The following is a 14,467-nucleotide window of genomic DNA, read 5'->3' as shown; positions in this document are numbered from 1 at the left end:
TATATCACACCCTGTATACATCACTGCTAGGGGAACTCAGTGTAGGCCCACTCACAAACTTGATTAGGGCATGCATTGAGGAAAAGTTGTGTTATTGGCTTTCTGCCACTAGAACACCCAAGGATTAACTTAGAAAGGTTTACTGTGTGGCTCACAGTTGGAAGGTGTCAATGCATCATCAGTTAGCTCTGTGGCTTTGTGTCTGCTGAGTGAGCTGGGAACATGTGGTGGAGCCAAACTGCTCACCAAGGCCCAGAAGCCAAAAAGAGCAAGGGGGAGAATGGGTTCCCACCATCCAGCCGGGAGCATTGCTGCCTGTGCCTGGCCTCCCACCGCACACACGCCAGCTATGTACCCTTGCCGTCCATGGTGCTGCCCAGTACAAGGCAAGCGCAGCCACAGTGCCGACTTTGGGCATGTTTCTTCATCTCTTATTTTTCCTACGGGCCAACTCAGATTGGGGATCATTTTGGGAAGCCATTCAAGAAAGATTTCAAAGAAACTTTGGATTGAATATTTAAACCTGTCTCTATCATTTCTCAGAGTCTTCAGGTCTCAGAGGTCACCCACTGTTACCTGGTGACATTACTTCATTACTGCCTTCTGTTCAAACTGATTGGTGCCTGTAAGACCAGGCCAGGTCATAGACTGTAGGAGTGACTCCCCAGACTTTCTGGTTTGTGGGGAGACTTGATTGTCTGCCACAGTCTGTGGAGTTCTGTGCTTTCACTGCAGCCCACTGTGGCGTGGTACAGGGAAGGGAGGGCCCATCGTGCCCTGAGGAGGACGTCCCCCTGGTCCACCCTAGTATCTGGTCTTCAGGCTGCCCCAGGATTGACTTTTCCTCTCACCTGTTTCTATCCCGAGTCCACTGAGGTCGCATGCCCCTTTCTTGCTGTTTGGAGCAGACGGGCCTGTCTTCACCCCTGTTTTTCTCTGTTGATAATGCTTCTTTGACACACACCATTTTCCTTAGCAGTGCCTCCAGCTTGCTTCTTGGCTGCAGAGGATCCCTACTTCCGGCCTGGTTCCCTAATGGCACAGTGTATCCGAGGGTATGCAGGCACGCGGTTCCGAAGTAGATTGCCTGTGCTTTGATGTGTTCATTAGCAAACTTCATGTGTGTTCAACTGGATTGTTCAGGGGGTGTCAGTGGAAGGAAACACTTTTTGCTGCAGTATCAGAGTAATTTTTTTGTGTATTTTTAGTGCTGGGATTGAACCCAGGGCCCCATACATGTGTTGATTAATTCTCTCCCACTGATGTATTCCTGCCTAGAATGGTTTGGTAGGTGGCGACAACTGTCTTCATCCTTCTTTATCATTCATTTCTCTTTGTCCCTTAGCTTGTGCAGTCAGAGCTGAGTGACAGTGGCAAACCCGCTGTGGAGAGTGAGGAAGAGGAAGAAGAGGAGGAGGAAGAGGAGGCTGTACCTAGGAGAGGCAGGTCCACAAGAAGCAGTTTTGGTCTTCGAGTAGCTTTTCAATTCCCCACCAAAAAACTGGCAAAAACACCCAATAAAAGTAGCTCACACTTAGTGGACAGCAAGACTGATCTCAGAAGAGAGAAAAGCTGCAGACAGGCCAAGGAACGGGAAGACTCTGCCTCTGAGTCTGACGATGACTCCAGGACTGAGAGCCAGAATTCGGATGCTCTGCTGAAGAGGGCCATGAATATCAAAGAGAACAAGGCCATGGTAAGCGCTCGCAGGGCACTGCTACCCCTCAGGTGCTCTCGGGAGGGCAGGTGTACTCTGGGGCGCATTGGTGTGCATGGTGAGCTCTGCTTTGGGAATGGAAAAACTTGAGGACCACTTATGGCCGCTCCAAGGATGCTGCCCCCCCAGGGTTGAGCACGGTTGAGCAGGCTTGAGTACTAAGTTAGCAGAGGTACTGGAAAGAAGTGAAGAGGAACTTGGCTGTCACTGAGCCCAGGGAGAACTGCAGTGGCCAGCTGCCTGCTTCTGTCTGGAAGCCACTCCTTCGATGCCTTCTCTGAAGGATGGAGAAAGACTGGCAGTTAGTGGCCCTGAGGTGTTCTAATTCGCCTACGCCTTGGTTAGCTTAACCTACGTGTGTTTGGGTTCCTCTGTGTGGCAACATTGAATGCCATTCTTTTCCTCCTAAGTTTACACCAACAGGATTTCAAAGAATTCTTCCAGTTGTAGTTTTTTTTTTTCTTACTTTCATTTTTTGTTTGTTTGTTTTTTTGAGACAGGGTTTCTCTGTGTAGCTCTGGCTGTCTTGGAACTCACTATATAGACCAGACTGAATTCAAACTCACAGAGACCCGCCTGCCTCTGCCTCCTGAGTGCTGGGATTAAAGCTGTGCACCACCACTCAGCTTTTTGATGTCTATTTATTTTTATTATTTATTAATTGTTTTTTTGTTTTGTTTTGTTTGTTTTTGTTTTTGAGACAGATTTTTTTATGCTTACCAGGCCTGGCTGTCCTGGAACTTGCTTTGTAGACCAGGCTGACTTCAGACTTCCTGAGATCAAGTGCCTCTGCCTCCCAAGTGCTGGGGTTAAAGGTATGCGCCTCCACCGCCTGGTTGTTGTTTGAAAGGCTGTCTTTTTAAAAAGCACAGTGTAATAATACTATATACATAGGCCTGTGCCTAATAAGAGAACATGGTCCCTTTTAGGGGATTTTGTTTATGTTTTTTAGAGACAAATTTGCTTGGCTAAATGAACTTTTAGCACCCTACCCATCTGTATCATTCCAGTAAGAACTATGTTATACATGGAAATTCTTAGTGGTGTCATGTTTCCGTGAGTCTAAAACTGAACATCCTGATTAAAGTCTCAGGTGGCATATTAGTGTCTGCTGCTTTAGGTGTCAGGATTGTGGCTGGTTTATGTAAGGAGCCTAGACTAGTCACAAACTTCCTGATCCTCTGTGTCTGCACCCTGGGTGCTAGGCTTATAGCAAGTGCTATCACTCAAGGCCCAGCAAGTGTTTTGGTTGAATTGGGAGCTCTGACAAAGAAGCTGACCCTTCTCTGGACATGCTGACATCTGAGCCTCAGCTGTCTAAAACATGCGCCAGGAACGGGCATGGTGTTGGCTCAGGTGAGCTATGGCATTCTCTTCTTCCTCAGGAGGTGAAATCTTACAGTTACTGAGATGCATGAGAGGTGTTGATTTCAGACTGTCTCCTTGACTGACATCACACCCCCTTTCTTTCTAACCTTAGCTCGCTCAGTTGTTGGCAGAACTGAACTCGGTGCCAGATTTCTTCCCTGTGCGAACCCCGTCCTCAGCTTCTGTAAGTGGAACTCTGACTTCTCAGACCGGTTCTGCTCTCTAGGATCTGGTAGCTTTCTGTTTAAGGGGGACCCAGATACATCTGTCTGTGCCCTTGGTTTCAGAAGAGGAGAACAGCACGTCGGCCCTTCTCAGAGGGACAGGTCATACGGCGCATGAACCCAGCCCGCAGCGCACGGCCCCCAGAGAAGTTTGCTCTGGAAAACTTCACCTTCTCGGCCGCCAAGCTTTCCGAAGAGCTTTCCAGCTTCAGAAGGAGGACAGTCAGTGGGGTATTTACTCTCTGATAAGCAGATGTCCCTTAAGTGTGAGCAGTTCATTATGCCTGTGCTGGCTGCTGTGTTGTCTGGAGTCAGCAGGCCTGCAGCAGCTAAGAACTTGAATTGAGAGTGTGTGTTGAGGAGACCCTGGGCTGCTGGGTTGCAGATCATACTGAGAGTCCTTGGGTAACATGAGCGGAGGAGCGGGTGGCTCGGGTAGAGCACTGGCCCAGCTGGCTTTGACTGCCAGCCTTGGTTTCGCACTATGGAAGGTGCAAGAGCTCCTCCTTGCTTGTTTGTTTGAGGAATGACCCCTGCCCCCCCCCCTTTTATTGTTGTTGTTGTTTTGTTTTGTTTTTTCAAGACCGGGTTTCTCTGTAGCTTTGGAGCCTGTCCTGGAACTAGCTCTTGTAGACCAGGCTGGGCTCGAGTTCCCAAAGATCCGCCTGCCTCTGCCTCCTGAGTGTTGGGATTAAAGGTGTCTGCCACCACCGCCCGGCTAGGACTGGCCCTTTTGAATGCTGTTGGGAAAGGGGGAAACTGAGGAGCTGCCGCATATGTGGGCTTGGCTGTTCCCTTGGTCATGGGCTCATTTCCCTGTTTCTTTAAAGTTCAAGTGCCCTCCAAGGGCACTTGGGTTGGGGCCAGAGCCCACCGAATGACCACACAGACAAAGGAGACATGCTCAGCCTTCGATCTCTAAGCACGTTTAAGATCTTTGTTCTCGTTTTCAGTGCCTTGATGTGTATGCCACGTTCTCCTGGGTTTTCTTGATGTGTGTGCCACGTTCTCCTGGGTTTCCTTGATGTGTGTGCCACATTCTCCTGGGTTTCCTTGATGTGTGTGCCACGTTCTCCTGGGTTTCCTTGATGTGTGTGCCATGTTCTCCTGGGTTTTCTTTGCAGGTGAAATGCCAGCAACATAGACGACGTCACCGCGTGTCGTCTTTTCGTGCCGTGAAAGACATCACTGAAGAAGATTTGGGAAATGTTGCCATAACTGTGCGGGATAAAGTCTACGATAAAGTGCTGGTAAATATCACCTTCAGAAAGTGCAGGACTGAGTCTTCTGGGAGCCCAACACATTTATAAACAACAGCAGGCCTTCTGCTCATCTGCCATCTTCCTGAAGGCTTGCTCTAAGCTGTGTGGGCAAAGCAGGCTACCTAGCATAGTGGTCCTGCCCAAGGGACAGGGTTCCCTGGGGTATGTGTCCTGGCTTAGAAATGCATGTGTATATGTTTTATATGTTAACTAATGAACGTCTGTAGGAGGCAATGTGCCCATCGAATAAAGTAGAATTTCTGGTTGGTATGAACCAGGTTACTCTTTCCAGATGACCTGCAGGGAGGCTTTACATATTCTGCATCATTTTTGTTTATTCAACACTATTTAAAGTAGTAGAATGTTGATGGAACTGAAAGCCTTTGAAAGCAAGGCTTTGCACCGATGGTTTCTAGGTCTGCAGCAGTAGATTAGAGCCAAGTTCATGCTACCTGGGGCTGCTTAAGTCACCTGGTTCCTCCTGGGGGGGGGGGTGGTCTCTCTTCTCTTCCTGATGGTTCTATTCCTTCTGTGCTCCCTGCTTAGCCTCATCTACCCTAGAACTGAAGCACTGAAAGTGGAGGTCACCATCGTTTGTCCCTAGTAACGGTCCTGCTAGATGCTGGGCATGGGTGACAATATCTGAATGAGTGTCACCATGAATCCCACATCCACCTCTGTTGCTTTCCCGTAGGGTAACACCTGCCATCAGTGCCGGCAGAAGACCATCGATACCAAGACAGTGTGTCGGAACCAGGGCTGTGGCGGTGTGCGGGGACAGTTCTGTGGGCCGTGCTTGCGGAATCGCTACGGAGAGGATGTGCGGACAGCGTTGCTGGATCCGGTAGGAGCAGTGTGTGTGTGTGTGTGTGTGTGTGTGTGTTATAAATGCATTGATGAAGAGACACAAGCCTGGGGCCCCCGCACTGCTCCTCACTCCACTCTCCCCCCTGCAGCTTAGGACTGTGAGGCAGTTGAAGTACCCTGCTCCCCTCTGGAAAGAGAATGAGGTGACTGACAGGTTGGGTGGACAGGTCCTGCAGGGCTTTCTGATGGCCAAGCCAAGGTTTACTTCAGTAGGTTCCTTCCCTTTAGCACAGTGATTTCACTCATTTGTCTTGGCCTGTCCAGGGGGCAAGTCACAGTTAAGTGCTTCCTGCTACCCAGAACTGTTCTGAATGGCTCCTTGTCTCATACCTGCTAACATCATTTATCGCTAGTACACTTTGTAACAAAGATACATGGCACACCGGCATGAGTGTGCACTGGGTTGCAGAGGCCAGAGGGCAACCTCGGTTGTCGTTATTGAGAACATCGTCTGCAGAGTCTCTCACTAGCTTCGGGCTCAGCAGTCAGGCTGCCCAGCCAAAGATCCTCTCATCTGCCTGCCCAGTGTACGCTGCCATACCCGACATTAGCGTGTGGGTTCTGGAGATTGCACTCCGCCCTCCCCACCAACTGAGCTCTTCTCCACAGCCCCATTTTATCTTTTGAGTTGGGTGTTTGTTCTGTCATTTCCATACTGTCGAGGCTTCTAAGTGCTGCCTTGAACCCAGGCATTGCCACTCTAAGGTCCATTCCGCCACCTTACTTTATGACCTCTTCTGCCGCGTCATGGATATATATGCTGTCCCCAGTTTCTAGATGTACTGTTTTGATTAAGTGATTTAACATCAAGGTGACATACACATCAGGAGAGCTAGAATTCTCACCTTGATCTTGTGCCAAACCTGTACTAGAAATCACAGCCGGTGTGTGACCTGTGAATCACATAGGACCCGAACATAAAAGCCAAGTTAGTTTTTTTTAACAGCTCCCTGTCAGTGGTGTGTGGTTGTGTTTAGAACAAATGTCTCCTGTTTCTCTGATGCGGGGAGGTCATTCTTGCTGGGTCCCTGTGCAGCCTCTCCAACACTCTGACGGAAAGATACCATGCGTTCGTGGCTGGAGGAGAGGCTTGACTCGGGTCTCCTGAGCAGAATGAGGAGAAAAGGAACAATCTCTCTTCTGCCTCCTAGGAGTGGACGTGTCCTCCCTGCCGTGGGATCTGCAATTGTAGTTACTGCCGGAAACGAGATGGCCGCTGTGCCACTGGAATTCTCATTCATCTGGCCAAGTTTTACGGCTATAATAATGTCAAGGAGTACCTGGAGAGGTAAGTCTCCAGTAACGGGAAAGTGTGTGGGCACCCCGGAGGCCCTGGTTTTCCTCTCTGCTAACTTGTAGAAATCACCTTGAGTTCCATCCCTTTGTGCAGGAGAGGCTCAGATCTAGAGAATTCCTCTCTTGATATAAAGTACTCAAGTCCACAGTGGCTCAAACCATTTCCACTCGTGGTACAAAACTAATGGCGTGAGAACTCTCTGTGTAATAACACAGTCTCCACAGCCTGAGGGGCAGGGCATCGTGAGGACGGTATGCACTGGGAAGTGAGGAGGCCAGCTGAGACAGGCTTGGCATTCTGTGCTCAGGGCGTGTGCAGGAGCCACTGGAGCTGGGATGCTGCTTCCTGCTTGCTCCCGGCCAGCTCCTTATGCATGCTTCTCCTTCTTTCGCTCAGCTTACAGAAGCAGCTGTAGGAGGCGAATGAGAGGAGAAGGGACGCTGGACTGCAGAGTCCCACTGGAGATGTGTGCCGTTTGTGCCTGGCCTTCCAGCTGAACCCACAGAAGCTTGTTCCCTACAATTTACTGTTTCTAATACTATGTTTTTAAAAAATGTTTATATGCTTAAAAAGATTTCTCAGGAAAATAGTAGAGCAGAGAAATCTGTATACATATCTGCACAGACCTGTACTAGATATATCTGCTGAAGATTTAAAAGCACAATTTAAATGGGGCAGAGCTAAGGCTCAGGTAAGTTACAAAGAAGATGCTCTGGCCTTTGATGTTCAGCTCTCCAAGTCACCCCGGCTAATCCTCTTACGAAGGCTGTTGCCGCTGCAGTGACCGTAGCTCAAACCTAATAGTTCATCCTGCTGTAGATACTGAATTCTGGGTCCTTAGAAATTTACATTGAAGAATGTTCCTCTAAACTATCAAGTGCAATTAACCACACACTGTGAGTAACTGTCCTTTTTATTAAAAGACAACAAAAAACGGACCAAGTTATAGACACTGGAGGCCCCAGGATGCTTGCCTCTTCCTTCAGGACCTGCCTGGAGCCTGCTGCTTCTATGTTTTTACATTTTTTAGGGATTTTGTTTTTTATAGGACCCTTACTTCCTTGTTTTTGAGACTTAGGGAACCATAAGAGATAAGCCATGGTGTTTTGTATGGGTGGGGTGGAGGAAGCTAAAATCAACAAGTATATATCCCAGATAGATATTCAGTGTTTTGTGTGTGTGTGTGTGTGCGTGTGTGTGTGTGTGTAATACTACTATCTTCCTCCTCAAAGAACAAGGCTGTAACAGAATGCACACCCCTGTGACTAAGACATGTCGCTGTGTTCTCGCTAAAGCGGGGAGACGTCGGTCACAGTGCCAAGGCCGTCTGTGCTTCCAGCAGCAGGGCCACGCCTGCCAGCACCCACTTGGCCAGCTTTTCTCTGCTCCTTAGCCTGAACGTCCAGACGTAGGTGAGGCCTCTGGCTTTGGTTTTGTACACGGGGCACTCATAGGTGTGCTTAGTTTCCTGTCTGTCCACGGTTATGGCTTTGGCAAAGATAACGGGCATTGTGGATGTTAACTCCTTAAGGCGGGCATCAGCGAGGACTCCTGACTGCGTGTCCCATCTGGCACCTGTAGCAGAGACAGCAGCTGTGTAACTGTGGTATGTTGGTACCAATGCTCTAATTGTTCAATGCAATAAACCTACTTTTATCACCTTGTCACCTATCGGTAACATCATTATATAGCCGAGATGTTTAATGGGTTAGCGATTTTATAAGATCAAATTTTGTACAAATCCAAACCCTTTATAGTAAACTAAAAAGTATGAGAAACACAACTTTGTAACCTTCTTTACCACTGCACTAAACTAATTTGAAAGTTGGACACTCACTGCCTACCCTTGAAATAGCTGGACTATGTCGTTGGCTTCCCTGTGTGTGTGCTCCTGCAGATGTACCCTGCAGCATAAATGCACAGATAGACACACAGCATCAAGGGCTTGGTGACATCTCGGTGACATGGCTCTGTGGGTAAAAGGTAAGGCGTTGGCCACCTGAGTTTGATCCCAAAACCCATAGAGAAAGCCAGGTGTGGAAATACACATCTGTAATGCCAGCATTCCTACGTCAGACATGGGAGGTGGATAAGAAAAATCAGTCTTGCAGGCTAGCTCTCCTGGAGTGTCTAGTGTGGAGGAGACAGCACTAGAGACTCTGCCGCAAAACAAGATGGAGAGACCTAACTCCTGAAAGATGTTCTTTGTTTGACCTGTGCACACAATAAAGGCTTAAAAAGCAGAGGGTTGATTTTGAATTGATGGTAGTGAAAAGCAAAATGCTGTGAATTTACATGCAGGACTTAAGTTCCTGAAGTCGTCACTCTGAGTGCCGCAGAGTTTGGCTTACACTCCCTCGGATATTTAAATTGTCTGAAGGAAAGAGGAGGAAGTAATTACCAACACAAGGTTGTCTGAGTAGATGCTGAAGGAGAGGGACAGCTCCATGGGCTCATTCACTGGACTCACCTTCCAGGTGGAGCCCGTGCAGGTACGCGCCTTCTCTGGGCGGGTGGCCGTAATCTTCCTTTGTTTTTTTGGTAACATCAATTGTTAAGCACATTCTGTCCAGTGGCCACTCATTTTTCCGAGCCATGGTCTGCATGATTGCTGTGGGAAGAAAAAGAAGAAGGTAAAAAACCTGTTTCTAGGCTCCCAAGAGCCAGCCAGCTGTGCCCCATGGGCTCCTGCGGATTAGAGCGAGGCTGGGCAAGCAGGCTTGCAGGGCCCGTTTGCCTCAGCGGTCACAGACCAGAGTGTGCCCGGGCAGCAGCTGCCACTGCTCCCGTGTTGCCTCTGTGTCTTCAGCGTGACGGCCCGGGGCAATGGGGAAGTGACAGGCCACTGCAGCTGTGCCCGGGGCTCTCCTTCCTAACTAGAACTTCCTGCTTTCTGATGGCTCCAGCCATACCTGTTAGGAAGGACTGAGGGTTGAAGAAGCCAGACAGCCACACAACAGCTGGGAGGGTGAGGTCTTGCGTCCAGGTATCAAGTTCTCGGCATCGCAGGAGGAGGTCATTAAACCTGGTCAGTGGAGGGTGGGAAGAAATGAACTTGTTTTCTAGTGCAGTAGATTTCTTCCAGGAAGATGAGAGGCCGCGGAGCACACGGGAAGAGGCCGCGGAGCACATGGGGTCAATAGGGGGAATCCATCTTAGATAATTCACAAGGTGATGACCCTGCATATGCCTGGTTTCTTCCTGTTGAGAGTTTATACAGCTCGTTCCTGTCACCATTGGGAGTAGGAAACACTGGGCAACATGGGCACTGGCTCTTCACCCAGCTATCAGATCCTTCTAGAGAAACATAATGAAGGTACAAAAGCCATTGGAACAGAGTTGGCCAATACCACCATTCTGTCGGATGCAGTAGAAATGCAGCAGTGTGTGTGTGTGTGTGTGTGTGTGTGTGTCTATTACTGTCACAATTCCAGAGTTGCCAGGGAAGAGTAGGAACATGAACACGCACACCCTAGTGTAGAAAGCTTTGGAAGTGTTAGGGTGGAAACAGTGAAAAACATTGTTAAGATTAAATAGCGTGGTGGGAGGGCCCTGGAGAGATGGCTCAGCAGTTAAAAGCAGTGGCTACTCTGTCAGAGGACCCGAGTTCAGTTCCTATCATCCACACGACATTCATAGCCTTGTCTTAACTTCAGTTCCAAGGAGGATCTGATACCCTCTTAGTTTATGTAGGGGGAACATACCAAACAAGATGGGAAGAAAAGCAGTTGTGATAAACAGTGATCAAGAAAGCAACAGATCAATCTAGGAGGCTCACGGTCCGAGGTGGGTTTAGGTCTCTGGAAAGTGTTGATTTTAGGTTGTGTTTGAGAGCTTAGTGTGTCACCTTGTAAAGGATTCTCTCTACGCGGAAGTGGCATAGGGCTAAGTGCACCACAACCGTCAGTTAGAAAAGGTTAGGAACAAGCTAGTAAAAACCTACAGAAGCTAGCAAACACAAAGTAAGCTGGTGACAAAAGGCCACAAGTTGTCATTAATCCTAAGACACAACTCAGTGCAAACCCTCCATCTCAGTACGCAGAGGCAGCCCTTACATATTTATAGTGTTAAAACTCGGCTGAGGTGTTTATCCTCTGGAAGCCACGTCCTTCCCCTTGCTCACATCTGTATTTATCAACTTGGTACAACCTAGAGTCATCTGGGGAGAGGGCAACTCAGATGAAGACTCGCCCAGCGCAGACTGGCTGGTCGACTGAGGGAAAGAATAAGCTGGTAAGCAGTGTTCCTCCTTGGTCTCTGCTCAGTTCCTATCTCTCGGTTTCCGCCTGGGCAGTGATAGGTAGACTCATTGGGAACCCTGAGCTGATGTGAACATTTTCTTCCGCAAGTTTAATCACAGCAGCAGAAAGCAAACCCGAGCAGGACCACCAGTGTTGGGCACTTGGGTACCTAGAGTAATAGTATTAATTGTCCACAGGATCTAGGGTCACCCAAGAGATGAGCCCACAGGTACATCTGTGAGTTCAGCCTGCGGGAATGCCTGTTAGGGGATTCTCTTTAGTAGGGATAGCTGATAGGGAAAGCCTACTGTAAATATGGGTGGCCTTGTTCCCTGGGCTGGGAGCCTGGACTGTATGAAGGACAGTGTGAGCTGAGCCCTGGCACCCCTTGCTCTGCCCCTTGACTTGCTTGTTAGTAGCTATCTCAAGCTCCTGTCACGGAAGCTTCCTTCAAATGGAACCGTGAGCCACAGCAAACCAGCTCTCCCCTCTCGCCCTGCTTTGGTCAGCCGAGGTGTTCTATCACAACAGGAAAAGGAGCCAGGACGGTCAGGATCCCAACATGCTGCCATTTAGAATTCTGATGACACCTTCCAGATTGTCCTGCATTTATTTCCTGAGTCAGAACCAAAGAACTTCACTCAAAAAGGAATAGATAAGAGTCCTGTGGTGCTTTCTGAACGGTCTACCAAGACCATAGAGCATTTGGGGATAAAGCATCAGCCCTCAGCAGCACCAGTCTCGGCCCTGGCTGTGGCCCTTGCAGCGGTGCCCGCGACAACAGCCTAGTTCCTGTGCACTGCCTGGCATGCTGTACGGTCCTCTGGCTGCATTGGAAGTTACTGGCTTAGAAAATAACAGAATAGAAGCCAACAGGCACACTCAGGTAGCTCTTTACCTGACAAGTGAGAGAATTTGAATCTTGGTCTGGTCTAACTGAACTGACTTTTACTTTTGAAGCAAAGTACCGCAGAACCTCAAGTGAAATGAGTAGAGTTTCCTTGGCGCTAGCAGTGGAGCAAAGGTTCACAGTGCAGGAGTGGGGATGCCGGCCCTGTGCTCATGTCTGTAGTTGACAACGGCAGTAGAGATGGCCACTTACCACTGGGCGAGACCGTAAGTAGATGGATAAGCCAGTTTGTTCCAAGTGTCTGGAACCCGGTCATAACTCAGGGCAGACAGCTGGGCTTCCACATCAGGAGATAACGTCAGCTCTCCCTTGCAGAGAGGAAAGGCCACCGTGAGTGCCCTCCAGTGTGAGGAAGCCCCCCGCCTTGTCCCACTTGTAAGCTTACCTTCAAACTCAGGTCTAACCGTTGAAGCGAAACACGGATTTCCTGGATGAGAACGTTCATCCTCTCGCACTCTTGGAAGCAAACGAGAGCGTACGGGCTTCGATCTGCGTTATTTTGTGTTATCTCTGCCATGTTGAACTCTTCTGGAAGTCTCTCCAAAATGTCATCCAAGATGTTCTTAACCTGAAATCATTGTAACACACATGCAAAGACTATTTCATTTTTGCTCATGGTGACTCGCCAGTTTGAATGAAAATGGCCCCACAAGCTCATGGGGTGTGGCATTATTAGGGAGTATGGCCTTGTTGGAGGAAGTGTGTCACTGGAGGTGGGCTTTGAGGCTCCCGAGGGCTCAAGCCAGGCCCAGTGTCACTCTTCCTGCTGCCTGCCTTCCAGACGTAAAGCTCTGTGTGTTCTTTCTGCCTGCCTGCACGGTGCTTTCAGCTGTGATTGGGATGGACTGAACCTCTGACACTGTAAGCCAGCCCCAATTAAATGTTTTCCTTTCTAAGAGTTGGTGTGGTCATGGTGTCTCTTGGCAGCAATATCAACCCTAAGACAGTGACTGTCATACTTTTTGAAGTCTCAGAGTAGACCATGCAGCTTCCAAAGGTGCCTACAACTTCTGGTCAGTTTGTAGCTGCCCAGAGCTTCTGCATCAGTACTGGACACCTCCCTCTTAGATTCCCCCTGGTCAGCTTGTTCACTGGTAGCCTCGAGGAGCATCAGATGCATACGTGGCATGTGTGTGCAGAGATGAGAGACAATCACACGTGGAAACTCATTTGAAAAGTGTCACAGATTCCTAAAATCCTGAGCCATTTAGATCAACCAAAAAGAGAGAGGAAAGAAAATCAAGGCTTGAATCTATTTGTTCTCCTGAGGAAGTGAAAGGATTTACTGATAGATGATATGAGTAGGCACACAGTAGTCAGATGTCTATTAAAGGAGCTCCACTGAGCTCGGGAAACCAGTAACTACCTGGAAGCAGGTGACTGGGAAGCATTCCTACAACTCTAGTCCTCTGGAGCTTGAGACAGAAGGATCATGAGTTCAAGTCCTGCCTGAGTTATGTGGTGACCCTGCCTCCACGTGCAGCAGGAAGGGAGAGTGACGGGCCCTCTCAGAGCCCATCCGCAGTGCCACACTTCTAACCGCTGAAAGCAGAAACTAAAAACCTTTAGCCTCAAGCGTCTTTCCCACTTTCCTTCATTTCTCAGGTGATGCTCGCTGGTCCTGACATTCTGCTTAGGAATTGCTGAAGGAATTCTCTTCTCAGCTTCTGAGATCTTAACTCAGTTATGGAAAGAACAGGCAGTATGGCCAGCGAGGAAACTGGACGACAAGACAGCTTCGAATTTACCAGGCTTTGTTTCCATCCCTGGCCCTCTCTGCCTGTTGGGTCTTAACACTTTACCTCAGCTAATTTCCAAAATCAATCCTAATGTCCCTCCAAGCTCTTGATTAAACGGCGCATGGAAAAGTATTTTCTACAGTGTCCAGTACCCGGTACCAGGCCTTGGCTTCCAGTGGCAGCCTGGCTGGTGCCAAGACAGCCCGCCTCACATGTACTGCATTCTGGTTTCATGACTGGCTTTCTCCGTGGAAATAGAAAAGCCTGGCTGGGGTCTATCATCCACCCCTGCGTCTGTGAACGCTGTGCTTCTTCCCACAGGGAGGGGTGTTCATCCCGCTAAAGATGCAGCATTCTTCCCAGAAACAGCGTTTATACATAGAGTACAGCGACCAGAAACAGCATTTATACATAGGGTACAGCGGCACTGTTCATTTCAAACGAGTGGTCAATGAATGACCTGATTTCAAGAAATAAATGGACATTTTCTGGGATTTCACTATAATTCAAGTTGGTGTTAACAAATGTTTTTGAACAACCTGGATCCTTGGCAGTCAACCCTTGATTAATAATTTTGAAAAGAATGAGGACAAATTTGTTTGGGGGGGTGAAGTATTCAAGTACAGTAGGAGCTGGAGTTGTGGCCTAGCAGAAAAGAGTACTTGCTACACAGAGATAGGGACCTGAGTTTGGGTCTCTGCACCCACATAAAAAGCTGGGCATTGTGCCCACAACCCCAGAACTGTGGGAGGCAGAGACAAGAGAATCACTGGGTTTTCTGGCTTCCACACACCCCCAAGTATGGCCTGGTCTGCTCATGTACACCCCCCCCCCCACGGTGA

At 48.8% G+C, this 14,467-nt stretch overlaps 2 protein-coding genes across 6 annotated transcripts in view; one reads left to right on the top strand and one right to left on the bottom strand.

Annotated features, from left to right (window-relative positions):
- Positions 1 to 8,069, top strand: part of Cdca7l (cell division cycle associated 7 like) — a 42,305-nt gene extending 34,236 nt beyond the window's left edge. For 3 of the 4 annotated variants that reach the window (XM_057782828.1, XM_057782830.1, XM_057782827.1), the window contains exons 4-10: positions 1,346 to 1,696; positions 3,198 to 3,269; positions 3,373 to 3,540; positions 4,434 to 4,559; positions 5,266 to 5,415; positions 6,590 to 6,726; positions 7,132 to 8,069. In XM_057782828.1, coding sequence (XP_057638811.1) covers positions 1,346 to 1,696; positions 3,198 to 3,269; positions 3,373 to 3,540; positions 4,434 to 4,559; positions 5,266 to 5,415; positions 6,590 to 6,726; positions 7,132 to 7,150 — 1,023 coding nt within the window. In that variant the 3' untranslated portion in view covers positions 7,151 to 8,069. The remainder of the gene's footprint in view (positions 1 to 1,345; positions 1,697 to 3,197; positions 3,270 to 3,372; positions 3,541 to 4,433; positions 4,560 to 5,265; positions 5,416 to 6,589; positions 6,727 to 7,131) is intronic. The other variant, XM_057782829.1, reaches the window with a different exon arrangement.
- The window catches only part of Dnah11 (dynein axonemal heavy chain 11), a 312,765-nt gene continuing 306,202 nt past the window's right edge, over positions 7,905 to 14,467 (bottom strand). For both annotated transcript variants that reach the window (XM_057782825.1, XM_057782826.1), the window contains exons 78-82: positions 12,272 to 12,454; positions 12,079 to 12,194; positions 9,648 to 9,760; positions 9,206 to 9,346; positions 7,905 to 8,310 (exon numbers count right to left, since the gene is read on the bottom strand). In XM_057782825.1, the coding sequence (XP_057638808.1) occupies positions 8,045 to 8,310; positions 9,206 to 9,346; positions 9,648 to 9,760; positions 12,079 to 12,194; positions 12,272 to 12,454 (819 nt within the window). In that variant the 3' untranslated portion in view covers positions 7,905 to 8,044. The remainder of the gene's footprint in view (positions 8,311 to 9,205; positions 9,347 to 9,647; positions 9,761 to 12,078; positions 12,195 to 12,271; positions 12,455 to 14,467) is intronic.

This window comes from Chionomys nivalis, chromosome 10 (genome assembly GCF_950005125.1).
Source record: "Chionomys nivalis chromosome 10, mChiNiv1.1, whole genome shotgun sequence".
NCBI classification, from domain to species: Eukaryota; Metazoa; Chordata; class Mammalia; order Rodentia; family Cricetidae; genus Chionomys; species Chionomys nivalis.
The sequence above is the reverse complement of the archived record's forward strand: the minus strand, read 5'-3'. Positions and strand labels throughout refer to the sequence as shown.